The sequence below is a fragment of the Empidonax traillii genome, unplaced genomic scaffold (genome assembly GCF_003031625.1).
Source record: "Empidonax traillii isolate 1590-97213 ecotype Southwest subspecies unplaced genomic scaffold, ASM303162v1 scaffold65:size4453928, whole genome shotgun sequence".
NCBI classification, from domain to species: Eukaryota; Metazoa; Chordata; class Aves; order Passeriformes; family Tyrannidae; genus Empidonax; species Empidonax traillii.
In genome coordinates this window covers 1,950,910-1,970,131 of record NW_020955258.1, presented here as the reverse complement: position 1 = coordinate 1,970,131, position 19,222 = coordinate 1,950,910, and the positions used below count along the sequence as shown (strand labels likewise).

General features: G+C 38.3%; 1 protein-coding gene across 1 annotated transcript in view; it reads left to right on the top strand.

Moving 5' to 3' along the window:
- PARD3B (par-3 family cell polarity regulator beta) overlaps positions 1 to 19,222 on the top strand; it is a 392,632-nt gene that overhangs the window by 173,355 nt on the left and 200,055 nt on the right. Inside the window, exons 7-10 of the mRNA XM_027880190.1 lie at positions 1,865 to 1,990; positions 6,545 to 6,900; positions 8,535 to 8,674; positions 9,438 to 9,566. Of these exons, the coding sequence (XP_027735991.1) occupies positions 1,865 to 1,990; positions 6,545 to 6,900; positions 8,535 to 8,674; positions 9,438 to 9,566 (751 nt within the window). The remainder of the gene's footprint in view (positions 1 to 1,864; positions 1,991 to 6,544; positions 6,901 to 8,534; positions 8,675 to 9,437; positions 9,567 to 19,222) is intronic.

Here is a 19,222-nt window from a genome sequence, read left to right as displayed (position 1 = left end):
CAAGACTCGTGTATAAACTGTAACTCATCATAACATGAGAAAGTACAGGAGAGCATCTTTTGTTTCTGTTAATAAAATGATAGAATTTATAGTGACGTGCTGGCCATGACTAACTTGGTCTGGTATTTCAATTGTAAAGTTGTCTTCTAATAAGGTAATGCTGACTTTAGCCTGGTGCTGCCACAGGCCAATGTTTTTTTAAGAGGTCATTAAAAAACTATACTAATTTACAAAATCCTAGTGTTTACAGAACTACAAAAATAACAGAAATAATTCCCCTCCCTTTCTTTTGCACTTAAATATCATGAAAAAAAGGAAATTGAAATTTAATAGTGCATTAAAACAGTGCTAAAATTGAGGCTGTGGAAAAAAGTAATGGAGGAATGAATTTAGGCTGCCACAGCACACATAACTGAAGCTACTCAGTACAGCACACACAACAAGTTTCAGATAAGTGGGCAGTCCTATTGCACTGTATGGATCCAGCATCTAAGCACATAGGATTAGTGAGCAACCAGCTTAATTTGTGATTTCTTTTACTTCTCTACTTTTACCGGTTTGCATCTTAACATAATTATACTTCGTTAGTTCTTAGGATTTAGATTTTTGATTGTCACTAGTTGGATGTCATCAAAAGAGCTGAGGCTCCTCACCACTGTCCTTTCGAGTCCTTAGATGAAGGATAACACGGCTTGCAAGAGAATCTTTATGCTATTAAAACACTTTTTTTTCTGTTAGATATTTTGAAGAAGTAATAGTCACTTGGAACCAAGGTTTCACTTAGTAATTGATAGGGCACAAGCATAAATTTTTCAATCTTATTATTCAATAAACCTAAAATCAGATGCACAGTGAATAAAGTGTCATTTGAAATAGTTAATGGCACGCTGCAAATCTGTTGAATGGACTTACATATATGAGGGGCAGTCATGAAGCTGAGACAAAAATACAAGACTTCTGTCTTGAGATTGGAGTGCTGGCACCTTGAAAATTGCACATTAATATTTTATGGAGTCTAACCAACAGAAAATGGTCTCTAAAGGTCATCTGCCTTTGATGCTGATGTGGTATGGAAATTTAGTGGACAAAGATTGATTATAAAAGTTCTTCACAAACACATAGTTGTCAGGGTTTTTTGGGCAATGTACTGGTATCATTGGGTATATCTGTGTTGAATTATAGTTTGCTATACAGAGATGCTCCAGCTAGGTCAGGATTAGCCTGGCGCTCCCAGCTGTTATCAACACTGGGATTTTGCACCACCCACACATGTTCACTACCTGCATTATTCTGTGTTCACTTGCACTTAGCCTGTTAACAAACAACCTGGGTTTTAAAATTCTGCTGCTGTCCTGCCGCATGAGTCTGTAGTATCACTGTCTTGTATCAAAGCAAGGGGCTTTGGCAACTAAAAAGTTTCACAAACTTTTCAGGAGCAGAAATGTCAGTTGTTTTTTATCTTATTGTAATGCCTGTTTATTTTATTATAGTTAAGGTAGAAAATTACTTTTAATCTGTTTATACTTTTCTTTGGAGCAATGTAATCTTACTAAGTGGCAGAAAAATATTGCATAAGCTACACTGAAATTTTTAACTGTAGTGGAAATATAGGTGTTTTCCTCTGTTTTCTCCAAGTATGACCTACAGAAGTTGATGCTTCTGAAGTTCTAGCAAGTGGTATAGCATTAGTGTCCAGCAATTTTTCTTGTGTTTCTTTTTTAGTTAATAAATAAGCTGGAAATCCTTTCTCTAGGTTAAGCACTTCATAACCGTCTACTCTGTCATCTCCTACACAGAGATGAATATCTATGTTTACTTGCTATAAGTTCGTATCAGCACAATAAGGATAGTTTTCACCTTTTAGGATGCTGGGACTCTTCATCCGTGGTATTGAAGAAAACAGCAGATCCAGGCGTGATGGTCTTTTCCATGAAAATGAATGCATTGTGAAGATCAACCACACGGACCTTACAGATAAAACCTTTGCACAGTAAGTGCTGCTTTACTGATACTTTTAACTACCCAGGATTTTATACAGTGCTGTGTTTAAGTGATTCTTAAAGGGATTAATACTTATTTCTGAGAAAATACCTGTAGAATTGATATGTGGCAGAAACATTGCAATTTTCTTTCTGAAACCTCCAAATAAAGTGAAGTTTGAGGACACACATCTTCTTGTAGTTTTAGTGAACTTACTGGGCTTCCTTAATTTGAGTAGCATTAGGTTTTGTAATCAGTATCTTCACTTTCCAGTGCTTCTGTTATTTTTACCCTATTTTCCTTGTAATTTTTCCCTTGTAAGACCTTATGAATGAGTCAACTTCACAGCATGGTTTTTAACATTCTTTTGCAAATGAAATAAGATTTTTTTTTGTACTGCAGCTATTTGAGCATTTAATTTTTTTTATAAATACTAATACTGTCAAACTGTGATTAGTTGAGCTAAATGGTAGGTCTCACTTCTTATGACTTTTATTAAAAGTCTGTTGACATTTATTATCTATTTCAAATGTTTTTTTAAGTAACGGGTTGTTTTGATCGTCTGTCAATTAATGTGACATAGTTACACAAAAGAATAGCCTCTCAAATATCACAGATATTTGCTGTAGTAATTAAATAGTAATTTGTTTTTGCTTTTAATCCATATGTTTAGACAGCTGAGTGATTGTTTATAATATAACAAAAACCTATTGAGATGTCAAGGGAGTCAAAGCTTAACTTTCTAAACAGTAAGCCAAATGTTCGAGACTTCCAGACTAAAATCAAATACGTAATTTCACAGTTAGGGATAAACATTTGCAAAATAGGTTCTCATGAAAGTGGCGTAGTTCTGTAGCATAGGTATTCCTGTTTCTGAAACTGTTCTTTTTGCCTTCTGATAGCTTTTCAGTTACAGCTTGCTGCTCATTTGGTGGTAAAGGCATTGTACTGTTATACAGTACAACACGCCATTCTCTTCCATCCACGGAAATTCTTACCCAAGGTATCAACTTTATCAGAACATAATTGTTGATATCTTATTAAAACATTCGTTTCCTTGCCTGTGCAGTTCTGTAATGAAATTTCTCAAATGAGATTTTGACTGAATCAAAACCTCGCTTCCAAAAATAGTATGTGATCTTTTCTTTACAAATGTATTTTCTTCTTTTTGCTTTCTTCTCAATGTAACTAATCTTCAGAGGCTTTGACTCCACAAGATGTTTGTGGAGTGAAGGACTGCATATTCTTCTGTAAGATTACTACGTTTTGGGGCAGTTAGAAATAATGCAGTAAACTTTCCACTTCTCTTTCAGGCTTTTCTTCAAAATGAGAAATGCAGGACACTTGGCTTTCTCCCAGCTTGTGTAAAGATTTGGGACTTGGAAGAAATACTGACCATGAGAGCTAGCTCAGAGAGACCAGTCTCGTTAGACAATCTCTCTGTCAATGGGAGAGGGAAAAGTGACTTAAAAGTGATTCAGAGCAGAGCCTAATTTAGGTGGTCTAGGTCTCCTTATGTTACAAAATCAAATAGTGTGGTTGCAGTGGCCTTGGATCTGAGGAAAAAAACTGTGGGTAGTGAGGACTCAGCATCTGTCTGGGAACTGGGGGGAATATTTTGGATGAGCTCTAGCCTATTTCCAAGTCTTACAGTGTTCTGCTGAATTGTCTTCCATGCCAGCCTTCTGCATCATCTCTCTTCCCTGACTGTGAATGGCTAAAAAAAAATCTGCTTTTCAGGTTGAAAGTAATCTCAGTGAATATGCCTTCTTAGTTTTCATCTGGCATGACATAACATGACAGAAGTCCAAGTTACAGAAATGCAGTAATTGTAAAAGATGTGACAAAGTATTGTCCCAATGACTTTTGACCCAGAAATAGAAATCAGATTCTCCTTTGAGAGGGAAATCAGTTGGCTAGTTTCTAATTGACATTTCTGCATAACCCTTGTAAAAGCTGTTTTAGCACTTAGCAGAGACGGCTACATGCTGTCTCTTCTAGTTTTCAGCAGAGACTTTCTGGTGTTGCTCCTGATGATTGCTGCTTCTGCAGCTGTAACAGCAGCAGCCCACTTTCTGTATTCCCATGTTTATAATAGTTATATACTGGGACTGTTGGTCTGCTTTTTCATTTGCTGCTAATCTATTCAATTACATTCTGTTGTGTTGCAGAGTTTCTAGCACCTCTTTTAACTGATTCCCTTATTCCTTTAAAGTATGCATTTGGGGTCTCAAGAAATGTAAATTTCTCCATTCATTATTTTTTCTCTTTGAAGTGCAGCCAGTTATTTTGCCCCTGAAGACTGCATTTAGGCTTTCCCATAGGATGTCTTGAGTTATTTCCACTATTTTTTGTTTGAAGGAGATCTTATATTTTCTCTTGCATGTATTTTAAATATTAATCTTTTGAAACTGAGTTATTAAATTACGTTGTAACATATGACCAAGTGGCTACTTGCAAGGATGAAGATGGGGTGTGAAAGAAATCTACTGCAAGATTTTGCATGCCAGGGTTTCTACTATCAGGGTAAGGGCTGTCCTTGGAAACTTTCATGGGTTATATGTGAACAGATAACCTATAACCTCTGCAGGCACACTGGGGGACAGTGGTATTACAGCTCTGAAACCTGATCCTTGAGGGTGATGCTGAGCGAATACCTTCCTACAACCTTGCTACCTTTCTTTTCCAAGTTTGAGGTTTCTCTCTAGCAGTGTCTCCTGTCAATGAATGTGGTTATTCTGACTCAATGCTTCTACATGGTATGGCCCACATGGTTCTTTCTCACAGCAGTATCCATTGGGACTGACCCCTGACTTCAATGTCTTCATGCTACAGAAAACACTCTTTGAACAACCCCTCCTTTCTGCCACCCAGAGCTTCAAGGTGGAGGCACTGTTGTGGCTCTGTTGATCTGGGAAGGCAGTAGATGTGTTTTCAAGATGTTAACATTTGTGGTGGCTTCCTTTCTGTGTCACTGTACAAAGATGTTTATTGCAGAAGTACTTTCAACATTGACTCCTCTTACATAACTGAGTATAAATTCAAAGCCAAGTGAAATACTGATTTAGACTGACAAGTACACTACAGAAAGGTAGGAGGTAAGTAGAATGTTCTTAGAAGGACCCTATGATTTATTTAAAAATTAATGTAACCATTAGTTCCCCTCTTGACCCAATTCAGCTAAGCAGTTCTTGATTTTTCATTCTTAAAATGTGCTTCAGCTACTACTTCTGTTTGTGCTCACAGAATGGAAGAAAATCTGTCTACTTTAACAGGTAGTAGGAAAGGAAAGCATAGAAAGAGAGAAGTCTCATTTGTTCTTTTGGAACCCAAGGTTCGCAACATGGCCTGATTGACCAAATCTGCAGGTTATTCAAAAGCCAGGGAAGGCTTTGTGAACAGTTCCTTTGGACAACTTGTCTTAATTGCCTTGCAATGCATGGGAACCTGAACACTGTGTTGTTACCATGTTACCAATTTGCAGAAACCACAGATTTGGGTTGGAAGGGACCTTAAAGATCACCTAGTTACAACCCCCCCCCACCAAGGGCAGGGATGCCACCCACTGGATCAGGGCTCCATCCAACCTGGCCTTGAACACTTCCAGGGATGTGGCAGCCACAGCTACTCTGGGCAACCTGTTCCAGTGCCTCAGCATCCTCTGAGTGAAGGGTTTCTTCTGACATCTGATGTAAATTTCTGTCTTTTAGTTTAAAACCGTTCTCCCTTGTCCTATCATTATCCAGCGGAGCAGTTGTATTAAATGCTCTAACACAATTTCTGGTGTTGCAACTGAGCACATCTGTAAAGACAGATTAAGTGAGGTCCACCTATCCACTTAGTAAGAGGTTACTGCTTGAAAGATGGGAGTAATATCTACTTATTTATTTTTCAGTTTATCTAGAAACACACAATTTCACCTTTTTGGTCACAGGATTTTTTTTCTGATTTCTGTGCATCCCATGCCGTCACCCTTTTCTGTTGCACTATTTGCAGTTACAATATTTCTTCAGAAAATGTCCATTTATTCCATACCCTTATCCTTTTTTATTGCTGTGGAATCAGCCAGCAGTTGCATTGGGGATTATGGAGCAATCTGAGGCGCACTAGACTGGACTCAGGGAAATCATGGAGAGCTGAGCTTGCGAGGAGTAGATGTATTCACAAGAACAATTGATCCTAAGTGCTCAGTGTGCCAAGAAGAAAATACGTAACAGACAAGCGTTTGAAAAAAATAGCAAGCTATAACTTCAGCAATCTTTTGATGAGCTTTTGCCATCAGAACTTCCTTTCCTGATGCTCTGAATGAAGAATTGTGTTCATTAGTTTATTCTGGCTGATAAGTTTTCATAGCAGCTTAGGAATTCTGACAGATATGCTGTTCCTACTTGAAATATAAGTAAATGCTGTAGTTTACAAATCTTGTTTTATGTGTACTTTTTAGAAAAGGGACCATTTAGATGTGAAGGTAAGGTAAATTTTTGTCTTATTCTCTGTAAACAACTTCAGGCTTTGCCCAGATTTTCTGATTCGTTATGTGAATTTTCATACCTTTCTTTTAAAGGGCTCAGGACATCTTCCGTCAGGCGATGAAATTTCAAAGTGTTATCTTAGAAGTCCTTCCTCCCTATAACCGAGAGCAATACGAGAAGTCTGCTATCGCTCCCCTTTTTCTGGATAACGAAGAAGGAGTTCCAAAAGCAAAGATACCACCTCCTGTTCATCCAAAACCTGCTCTGAAAACAATTAATCTTTCTGGAGCAAGCAGCTTGGAGGCAGGTGCACAGGCAACGCTGCAACAAGCTAAGAGCCCCACCCTCCCCCGTCTGGGTAGAAAGCCATCTTCTCCCTCACTGTCTCCCCTTATGGGCTTTGGTAATAAAAAAAATGCAAAGAAAATAAAGATAGACCTGAAAAAAGGTAAGTCTTTGGAGATTATATGATTAATTCTGAATTATGTTCCCTATAGTGATACATTAACTTTTAATTCAAGTAGTGATATTAAAAGTATAAGGAAGCTAGTTACCATTTAAAAGTGCCAAAACTTCAAGAAAAGTAAAGGAATGTCAACAGTCATCTTTTGGGATATGGAGATACTGGATATCTAAACAGTCAAATTTGGGATATATGTTATCCAGATTTACTGATTTTTAAGACATTTCTGGAAGCTTTTTCATTAACAACGTGATATTAAGAGATGCTTCAGCCTTTTAAAAAGTAAAGAATAAAAATTTGAACTGTTTGCTGGTGATCTTTGTTATTTTATTCATATTTGATAATTGACCACATCACTGTTTAAACATTCCTTTAAAGATAAAGTATATTCTGCTCTCTTTCTTGTTTTCCAAGAAGTTGACCACAAATTTATCTCTTTCCCCCTTTTATTTTCTGAAAATATTTTAATTTTTTCTTCTGTCATATTTATTCAGCTGTCAAGAGGAGGAATTTTGTGTGTATGCCTTTAATTGCTGCTCCTTGCAGCTGCCTGTCTTTGCATGGAGTAACAGGTTTATGCACATGAACTAAAATGTGCTTAAGCAGATCCCAATTAGCATTTATATTTTCTGTTTAATTTCTGTCTCTGATTTGGCTGAGAGTTAAATTTGATCATAGAAGTGGCCCTTTTAAAAATTGTCTGTAACTTTATTTTTTTAACACATAATGAATGCAATCAAGATCTCATTTCTTAATTTTTGTTATTTCTTAACTCATTTTTACTTCTGAACTCTTCAGCTTTGTGCTAACAAAACCTACTTCAGAATTTCCCCCATTTTAGATCTAATGCTTTTGATTTAGAAACATTAATTTATATTTTTAGAAATTATAGCAATGCGATACTGACATGATGGTATCTTTGAAGATATCTCTGAAAACTTACCACGTGGGTTGTAATACTGCGCAATATAAAAAGATTTTTATGAACCCTGCTATTCCTGGTGATTTTGGTGGCTTATAAGCAATACCTACTAATATTGACTTTAGTTCCTAATTATTTTTTATAACATTTATCTGTTAAAACTTGTAGTTGTTTGCTTCCAAGCAGCAAACAGCTTCACTAACAGAAGCTTTGAAATACCACTTTGTCCTTTCTTAATAGCACGTTGTCAGCAGTTGCATTGAAATCATGTGACATCTTCCCCATTTACCAAGTTTTGGTAAAACCTGTTAGATTATGTTTATGTTCATACATAAACAACTCCGATTGCTCTGATTCTATGAAAAACTATTGACATTAATGCGAAGGTTAATGTTAAATCTAACGAAAAGGCAAACGCTTTAAAAAGAGAGTTCTTCCTTGTTTTGTGTAATTGTGTGCTTACCAAAAGTATTTCCATCTGTAGCTGTTGCAGGAAGGTTTGGACGTAGATGGACTTCTTCTCTAGACCCTGCAGAAAATTGGCTCATGTTTACAGCTTTTTGTTTGCTTTTTTTTTTTTTTAAGAGCTAAGCTGAATGAGTGTCTGTGATGTGTTGCTGACATTGTTTGCGTACTTTTAATGATCATCATTTGCTTGTTGAAATTTATGTTAGGAGTTCTTTATCTGACATTTTAGGTCCAGAAGGACTTGGTTTCACTGTGGTTACCAGAGACTCTTCAGTACATGGTCCTGGTCCAATCTTTGTGAAGAATATTTTACCAAAAGGTGCAGCAGTAAAAGATGGTCGTTTGCAGTCAGGAGACAGAATCCTGGAGGTTAGGATAAAACATCCATTGTATTTGCATTGCTGAATATTGATTGCTAATTTTCTAATAAATCTTTTATTTCCTTATGCATACTATTGATGTAAAGAACTACAATTCTTGTCCTTGGTTTAAAAAAGCCAGTCTTATATTTTCTATGCTGTTTGTCAACAAGTATTTTACACACCTAGTTGGAAAAACGGTTCTTGTCACAAGGATCCAGGGGATGTTTGAACAAGGGGAACCTGATAACATCTTGGTTCTTAAAGCAGATAAATGAATCAGTTTAGGAACAGAACGTGTCTTGCCTCTTCAACCAAGTCCAGAAATCTCCAATTAATATCAAGGTTATTAAGTGCTCATTCTAAGACAATTTCTCTCGAATCAGCCTGTTTAAAATTTTCAGATATCTTGTGAGTTACAATCTCATTATCTAATGGGTTATTTCTACTTACTAACCTCAAAAAGCTCTTAAGGTAAACAGTTTTAATACTTAGGTCTTGTTTCTGCACTTTTCATCTTCAAAGTGCTTTACAAACTAATTAAGCCTCACAAACCCCCTGCAAGGTGGGTAAGTACTATGGAGCTGCTTTAACAGACGGTGAAAATGAGGAGGGAAAGGTTAAGTGATCTGTGCAGGGCCAGAGGGGGAGAGCTGTTGCCAGTTGTTCTTTGCTCTCAGTCACTGACTGACACCTGTGTTAGGTGAGGGGAAAACGATAAAGGCAGTTCATACTCACAGATATGACATCCTCTGTGCTTTTGTGTCTGGTAGGTGAATGGACGGGACATCACTGGCAGGACCCAGGAAGAGCTGGTGGCTATGCTGAGGAGCACAAAGCAAGGGGAAACCGTCTCTTTGATTGTGGCTCGTCAGGATGAGGCCTTTCTACCTCGAGAGCTGGTAAACTTGTTATTCTTTCCCAGAGGTTGATATTGAAACAATTCCATGTTTTACAACTATCCCAAGAAATAGAAATGAACTGTTGTCAGCAGAGAAAGCCAGCAAAGGGTAACCATATAGGCTTTCTTTTTGAGAAGTGTGTATACCTTCATTTGATTTTGAGAGATATTTGATTTTTATCTACTTTAGGTGCAATTTCACACATTCTGAGTTTTCACCCCCAAAAATGACATATTATAAGCATAACTCCCAGGGGAATACTGTAAATTAATTTTGTAAGTGTGAGGTCAAGCATAACTGAAAATGGATTATTCTCTTTCAGAAAAGCAACAAACTTTAAACCAGAAATTCAGAGCACATGTAGTGAGTCTTGCAGCTTAAGAGTAACCAACTAGTAAGGGTGGCTGCCCCTAGGAGATGTCTCCTAAGCCAGGTGCCCAGCTGCAGGAGTGGTGAGGAATAGAATTCCATTTCACCCCTCATGAATTTTGGAAGCAAGATTTTCTTTGGCTGTTAGTCTTTGTCTTAACAGGCTCTTGCATGTCTGTTTCATCTCAAGTGCTTAATTTTCACTTTTTTTTTTATTAACACTGGCATGAAACTGTGTTCTCTTTTCTCTCACATAGACACAGGACTGCATCAGTGTAAAAGTGCTGTCTGATACATACTTGTTTCCCCTCAAACAAGGTCATCCCTTGGTTGTCTCTTCCTTATCTTGATTGATGGCTAAACTTGACCTTTCATTAAGAAGTTCTCAGGATAAGGGAAGGACAGCATTTCCTGCTTTTGTCTTATTTTATCTCCTTTAAAGAGCACAAACCGCCTTCATCCTTTTCTTAAGATGCCGCCTTCTTGCTTTTCCTTTGGCTTTAGACTTGTCAGGATCTTCTACAGAAATCCTCCATTATGGTTCCTCAGAAAACACTGCTGACAGTTTTTCTCTTGTTTCCTTGTTACCAGTTGGACCTTGTTGAGGTCAGTGTTGCCTGTGGTAGGATAGAAAGTTGGAGGGGAGTTCGGATTCTCTCATATCAGCCTTTTCTCTTGTGCTGCTGGTGCCCAGTTTTTCCTGAGGTAGAGCAGTTGTGAAGTGTCCCAGAAAAACTGTTTCTGTTTTAATTTTCCTTTTTTATTGTGCAATTTTTTAAGGACTATAATGGAAGTTTTCAGCCTTGTAAGTGGGCATTTTTTAAGGACTATAATGGAAGTTTTCAGCCTTGTAAGTGGGCATTTGTTGGTGGTGATTCCCAAAGCCCCAAAGTCGGTCATTGTATTGCTCTGTTTAGTACACTCAGTGTCTGTGTAGATCAGAGGGAAATTTCTGAATCTTAAAGTACTGAATTATCTATTCTGTTTAGGATTTCTTTTCTTGCACAAGCTCTTCTAAATAAGAGCTTATTTTTTGAAAAGGCTACCCATCAACAGTTTTTTCATGCTGATTTTTTAAGTTATAAAGAAGATTAGTTTGAAAATGTACTTTTTTAAAAAGTGTGTATTCGTCTTTTCCCTCTCCTCTTCCCCCCTAAATTATACATTATTCTGTACTGTCATAGTCCAAATTCTCTTGGAAATTGCTGTAGCAGTGTGGGGGTATAAAAGACTGGAAGAATCTAAAAGCCATTTATAATTTTTACCTGCCACAATTGCCTGCTATTAAATTCCAGTCTCTACAGCAAGGATTAAGTACCTTTCAGAAGGTGATTTACTTATGACTGGCATGATTGAAGTCCAGAAAGTAGCCACATTTATCCTTCTGGCTTGACCTTCGCTTAGATTGCTTTCTTTGTGAAAAAATGATACACAAGTGATGGCCCTCACTGTAGCGGTGATGATATGAGAATTCTAATACTGCTCTTTGTTTCTTGTTATCCCAATCAAGTTCAACATAATACAAATGTTAACTACTGAAATACATTCGATAAATTTATGGACCCAGCCCTTCTAAATTAAAAAGCCCTTCAGCAACATCTGGTAGTTCGCAGCAGAAGTGTGGGTTACCATACCACTAAGCTACCAGATGTTGATGCTAACATGATGCTTGTTAGAATTCATGAGATGTCTGAGAACAGTCTCAGCAAAGATTAAAAAAAAAAAAATTAAAATTGGTTTAGCTTTTTTGTTTGTTTTTAGCTTTAGGCATGATATTACATTGGACTAATCCTCTTCTACCTCAAAAGTTACAGTACTGTTTTGATCGAAGAGGCGAAAAATGCCAGCATTTTAAATGTTTGTTTTTGGAGGGAAAGGCAATGGATAATCCAATGTTTTTCAAGGACAGCTGTAACTCAATGCTCTATGTAATATGCATACAGAATTTACCTGAATATTTGGGGATTTTGTTAATGCCTGGCAATAACAGGGTAATTGCTTTATATCAGACTCTTCTTGCTTTGAGCAGTTGTCCAGGACTGCAATCCGAGATGGTTTCTTCAGACTCCCTGTTACCTGTTGAAAGGAAAAGGAGAAGGACTTAGTAAATGTGCCCATTCCCTACGGCTTCCTGTGGTAACGATGCCTCTTGAAGTTGGACTCATTAGAGGCCATGCACAAACCCACTTTTGACCATGTTGCTCCACTAGAAGTGGGTTTCTGCACGGATTTCTGGATCGAATTTGATAGCTGCGTGGGCACAAAGCAAATAATGTAACAAAGTCACAGTGGGTGGCATTTGGTTGCACGGGTCTGTAATAATATAATTTGAAAGCTGCAGCCTGGAGAAAGCTTGGTCTAATGAATATTTTCTCTTTGGTAAGATAAATGGGAGCAGGGTTTGGGGGTTTTGTTACGGTGATCTATGCTTATGAATTTCTAGCAAGTAGAAAAATACATTCAGAGTAGTAAAGCTTTGCCACAGCAGTGGAGATGTGATATGGGTGAGGATGAATCAGTGTTGCCAACAGGCATTATTAAATTATAAGGAATTGGGGCTTGGGTTACACTAGCCCGTGCAACATCTGAGAGTTATACAGTTACATTGTTTGCACATAACGAGGGAATAAAATTGAAAATCCAATCTATGTAGGGTTGTTAGTCCTTTAAAAAAAAAAAAAAAGGAAAGAAAGAAAAGGAGGATCTAATGAGATTTTTTTATATATACATTGAAGCAGATCAGTGAAGTAGTGTTTGGACCAACCACAGGCTGTCCTCCTTATTATCCAGTTAGCCAAATGTTCCCAGTAATTCATGCCAGCTGTTGACAGTGTAACAGCTAAGTAAGGAGCTAATTCCAAAACTTGGGGGAAGATTTTGATTCACTTAATTACCACAGTCTACAGAGTGGCCAGTGATTAGAGCATTCTTTAAGGTGCATTTGGATTTTAAACTGTGTAAAGGATGGTGAATATTACAGAGAGAAACTGGCTTAGCTGAACAGGTTTAGATTTTCCAGCTTTTCTGGAAGTAAATGGCATGCACATCAAACTGTGGCTATCATTCTGTTGTGTTTTGAAAATACAGTGTTTTGATCATGTGTATTTGTTGCATCGTGGTTTTTCTCTAGGGAAAATGTGTGATCTGAAGGTGCCATTTCTTTTAATAATGATATAAAGATCTCTTATCCCCCCCCCCCCTTCTCTTTCTTTATCCCTGCATTGGTAAAAAAAGAAGAGGTACTTGAATGAGAACAGCTCTGGTGTAACCCGTTCAGTGCCATGACCCTTTGCAATTTTTATTCTATGTGATGCACATAAGCAGAGGAATGTGACTGGTCTGCAATTGCCAGAAAGAGTATAGCACCAAAAACATTTACATGCATTTTCTGTAAGTTAGAGCGCATAACAGTGTAAGTTTTGCATGTGTTTTATTTTTTTGTTTCAAAGATATCTTTGACTTACCAGTTTCAACTGTAATCGCTATTTCTGTGTTTTCTTGGCATATTCACTGATCCTTGAAGAATGTAGGGTGAAAGGGAACAAACCAGCATTTTTACAGCAAAAGCTAAATGAACAACAGTTTATTGAATGTAGCATAGGTCTTTAAGTCTTTGTTACATGTGTGCTCTACAGGATAGAAGGAAGCAGGATGAGTGGCAAGTTCAATCAAGCATTTTTTTTCTACTTACCGTGTGATTAACTTTTATGTTTTAGTCTTCCCCTAGTTAATTCCTTCCACTGCCTTGAACTTACATGCCTGAAGGAAAACCAGTTGGCCTTTTTGTTTCTAATATTCAAAGCTTAATTTCTATTACTTCCTTTTAATTGTTGCTTGCCTCTTTATGTGCAGGAAATAATAAGTGAAATTATAGCCTAGACTTAACCATTTTTACACCTGTTTTTGTAGGTCAAAAATGTGATTCTAGTGCTCAGTTACCCAGAGATGGGCAAACAATTTCAGTCAGAACAGGATTCCAGCAAGTACCAATTCTGTTGTGCTACCTCTATTCAAAGGGAGATGAATTGGATAGGAAAAAAAGAAGTATACATTGGATTTTAATAGCATGTGCAAGATGGAGTTCTTGAATTGTTCTGCATAATGAAGTGAAGGATACACGTGGCACATTTCATTGTGAATAAGTTTGTAAACTGTGAAGATTTTTTTTAAATCCTGAGGTTTTTTCTGAGAGCTTTTGAAGGAAAATTTATTTTTGGACCTGTAGTTTCTCTTCATCTTGAGTCGTTAAGAGTGTAGGCTGTGTCTATATATGAATGAATATTTTTAAAGAGAAAACATTGTAGTGCAGCCCCTCAAAGGTTTTCAGCTTTCATTATATTTCAGAAGATGGTTACTAGTTCATTTCAGCTTAGAGTAGTGGAAATTGTGCATTGAGGTTTGTTGATTAGTTACTACGGTCTTTACAAGAGTCAGTAAGAGATCACGGTTAAGAAGGAACGTGACAATCTTTCCTGTGTGGCACAAAGTGTCCCTTGATCTCTGGTTTTGGTGGGACTCCCTAATTTACCGGAGGGGAATAAATTGCTTGAGTAATTCATGTGTCTTTAAAAAGTGGTCCTTCTTTGGTCTCTCATACGCAGTGAAGTGCCCCTATAGCTACCAGCACAGCGAACATGATTTTCCATGTGATAGCAGTTGTCAGCCTTTCGAGGCTGCAAAGACCTTATTGTAGCAGGTCTGCTATTGCTTTCTCTGTCAAGCCCATCAGAGTGTTATGATCCAGCAATAAGTCTTTCAGATCCCACTCTTCCTATTTTCCAGCAAATATGAGGAACCTTAAAAGGATAGTCTGAAAGAACTGATCATAAAACTCATTGCCTGCAAGAACCTCTGATGATGCTCTGCCTGTTGGTAAAGAAAAAGTGGATACAAGTAAGGAGAGAAAAGGATAATATTACTTGTACCATGAGATATTTGCTTATAGGATTACTGCCCACAGCTCCTAAGTTTAGGAACCCTTCCTCAGAGCATTGGGAAATGAAAACTTCTTACTTGATAGCATCAGTCTCAAATCTGAAGTTGCCCAAAATTGTTTGGCAGCCCACTTTGATCTATGAAATCACAAGGATGTATACATCAGAACAGAGGCATATAAAATCTGGCTCTTAACAGAAGTTGAGTCTTCATATATTTTATATGCATTTATCCAGATCTATAGTATTTGCATGGAATAAAATCAAAGTATTTGGGCATTTGTTAAGTCTTGGTGGCAACTGTAATGCCTTGCCATTTACAAGGGTCACCAGATTTATTCCATGTGAACATTTCCAAAAGTCTTTCTGCTTTAGAATCCGTGAAAAAAGTTTTCCTAGGCTGACTTAATGTAAAACATGTGCATGTGGTGTTTGAAGTAGACATAAAAGTATTATACACTGCTTATTGCTTTGTTTACCATCCCTTTAAAACAGTAACCAGTAAAATGAGTAGAGAGTTGGATTTGTACATCAGTGTTCTGACCAGTTTGCCCAGAATATATTCTGAAATTACACAGTAGCAGCAATCCTAAATCCACCCTGAAAATACCACACAATCTTCCATCTTCATGTGTGATAAGATTTTAGGTTCTAAGGGCCGAGGTATATTAACTGCGTAAGGCTCCAGCTCGGTAGGGTGCATAAGCACACGTCTGACCACATATGTGGGCTGAAATTGGGTGTTTTCACAGTGACGCTTGCCTTGGCTGGGGACTGAACTAGTTAATTTTTCTCCCTCTGTATCCTACAGTTATGTACCCTAAAAGGTTAACTCAGACCATGTTTTTAAAAGTTGAAGAGCAACGCACACCAAATTGCAAATACAGAGCTTTTGTGAGGACAGACCATTTCCATGGGTAAAACCTGCTATGGGTTCTCAAATAGGCATGTCAAGCAAAGTGGAGAATCTCCATTTCTGATGTGTCCAGTGACATCAAGTAATTACCTGAAATGCGCTGTATGAAATGCATTGGATGAAGAGCTGAATCCAGTTTTGTGACTTTTTGAAGCATTAATTCCAGCAAGTCTACAAAATTCAAACCAGACCCATTCTATCTAATATGACACAAATTTGTAGTGTAGTGTTAATGTTAAAAGTATCCAAGTACAGTATAATATATCTCAGTGGATTTGCTATTGGCTTTTTTGTCTTAGCAGGGTGTGCCATTAGTGACCATTTAGTTTTTATTGCAGTGTGGAGTACAGATGATTTTAAGGAAGCCGATGTGAAAGCGTCTGTCAGAAATGCTAAAGATGAATACGTGCAGCAATGACTTCAGTTATTTACTAGATTGTGACAAGATTACAACACTGTATTACCTTTGAGTGTTATTTTCAAGAGCATTACAGCTTATCTATTGCAAAATACAGTGTAGATTTTATAGTGAGCAAATGACTGAACTGTCAGCAAAGTATTTCTTAATTGTGGCTAAGCACTTGGAAAGAACACTGAGCACAGGGTAAGGGAGTATCTTCTTTTCAAGCTTTTCTGCTAATAATAGTTACATGGTGCCACAATTTAAATATTTTTCTCAGAAAGTAATTGCAGAAGGATACAAATATCTTATTTCCTTCATAAACCTTTGAAAATAACCCTCCTGGGTCCTTTGCCTTTTGCGCTTGGCTCTGAATGGCACCCCAGGGAGTTGACATCTCTTATCAGAAACGAGCAGCCAGGCAAGGGGCAGCCAGCATATTGAGAGGCCATAATGTGTGTTGGTCAAGGGCACAAGACAGGTACTGAAAGGTCTCTTGTTGTGTTAAACAAATGCTATTTCCTTCCTGCCTTAAATGAGAGCTAATTTTTTTTTGTAAGTTTCTCTTTTGGCAAAAGAACAATAAGGATAAATAAGGCAACCTTTCTAGTGAGAGATTAGCATTAGATTATCATAAATCCACAGATTAAAAGTGCTGTGGTCAATGAGAGCAGGCGTTGTAAAATTAGATAAAAGGACTAACTGCAAGTGGTGTCCCATGGTAGGCAGAGGGTTAAGACAATATTGTGTAGATGTAACTGTGGACTAAGGAGAAATGGGAAGAATAAAATACACAATACTTTTTGCAAAGGTTACAGTTCTGGTTGTATTGGTGAACTGAGCAGTTTTTTTCAATTGTGGGAGTAGGAGAGGGCTAAAAGTATATTCTGTGTGATCTCTAAACTACTGAGAATTTATTGGTGAGAGCAGTAAAATTTTAGTTGTTTTTAAGAATCCTTTATTATAGCCTTTTAATTAGGAAATCAGAGACCTGCGGTATAGACATGCTTCTAAAAATTCAAGTCATGGGCAGAAGATAAATTAATCAAATGTATCCTTGGATGTAGGTTTTCAGTCTGCACTGCTGTATGTTATTTAGTGCTATGTTATCAGGGCTTTCTGCTCTCAAATCTAGCAAACTCTCTATTCTCTCACCTTCATGTAAACTCTTCTGAACTTTTCTATCTGGTTTCTGGTGATTTAGCAAATGTCAGAATTGATTTTACTGAAGTTCCATGCAGGTGTATGGGTAGATTAAAACATTCCTGTCCTGATTTCCCTTGTGAGGGGTGATATCTGGTTGGTTGGTTGTCTGCTGTGTTTGACCACTGAGTCTGCACACCAGGCGGAAGGATTGCCCCTTAGACAACATCTGCTGGCTACCCTCTGGTGCAGGAGAGAGAGAGCCTTGTCTTCCCCAAGCAGTTGAGAGCAGTTGGGAATTCTCTAGGATCTGGATGGTACAACCAGGAAGGAGCTTTGAGCAGAAACTGAGGCTCACAGACTCGTATAAATATTAGAGAACAAACACTACCAGGCTGCAGAGACACCTGGGAACAGAGATGTGCTTATCTGGAGGGGACTGTTCAGAGCTTGTTGCAGCTGTGGAAACCATTGAAAGATGACAGGCTAATATTTAGCAAAGCTGAAGGAAGGAGCTGCCCAACAAGGACAAAGTGAGCAGTGGAGACTGATGCTTGAAGTGTTTGGGTGCTTTTTTGGGTTTGTGTTGCGGTTTTTTTTGGTTGTGGAGTGTCTTTGTCGGTTGGTTTGGTTTTAACTTTAATCTGTGTCTCTGTTGAGTAAGTTTTATTACTATTGGAGAGTATTTCTGCCTTCAATGAATCCATCCCAAAGGAAAGAAATGAGCAAGAAATTGGGCAAAGAGGGCAAGAGCCCTGTGTGGATGAATAAAGGACGTGTCATTTGTCAAGAGTAAGCAGGAAATACGCAGGAGATGGAAGCAGGGTCAGGTCACTTGGAATGAATATTGTGAGGTTGTGAGAGTAAGTAAAAATGAGACAAGGAAGGCCAAGGCCTGTCTGGAAATTAAATCTGTCCAAAAATGTCAAGGACCACAAGAAGGGCTTCTTCAAATATTTCAATAACAAAAGGAAAACCAAGGGTAATGTGGACCCATTACTAAGCAGAGGGGGAACTCTGGTAACAGAGGATGCACAGAAGTCAGAGTTACTGAATGCCTTCTTTGCATCAGTCTGCACTGACAAGACCAGCCCTCAGCAATCTCTGACCCAGGAGACCAGGGTAAAGGAATGCTGGAAGGCAGACTTTCCCTTGGTCAGACAGATTTGAGTTAGAGAACACCTGGGCGAGCTTGACATCCACAAGTCCATGAGCCCTGACAGATGCATCAACGAGTGGTGAGAGAGCTGGTGAACCCACTCATGATCATCTTTGAAAGGTCATGGCAAACAGGAGAGGTGCCTGAGGACTGAAAGAAAGCAAAAGTCACCCCAGTCTTCAAAAACAGCAAGAAGGAGGACCCAGGGGACTCTGTCCACATGGATGACAAGAAGGTTTTCAGGAGTAGTCAGCATGGATTCACTTAAAGTAAATCATGCTTGACCAACCTGCTTGCCTTTTACAATGAAACAGCTACCTGGATGGATGAGGGACATTGTCTACTTCGATTTCAGCAAGGCTTTCGACACTGTCTCTCACAAGATCCTCATAGGCAAACTCAGGAAATGAGGACTGTATGAGTGGACAGTGAGGTGGATTGAGAACTGGTTGAACAGCAGATCCCAGAGGGTTGTAATCAGTGGCACAGGGTCTATTTGGAGGCCTGTCACTGATGGTGTCCCCCAAGGTTCAGTACTGGGTCCAATATTGTTTAACTTATTCATAGTGGCATGGATGAATGGGGCAGATGCCTGCTCAGCAAGTTTGCTGGTGGCACAAAGGTGGGATCGATAGCCCAGAGGGCTGTGGAGAGATGGGCACAGAAGACCTTTCTGAAGTTCAACAAAGGCAAATGCAGGGTCCTGCACCTGGGGAGGAATAACCCCAGGCACCA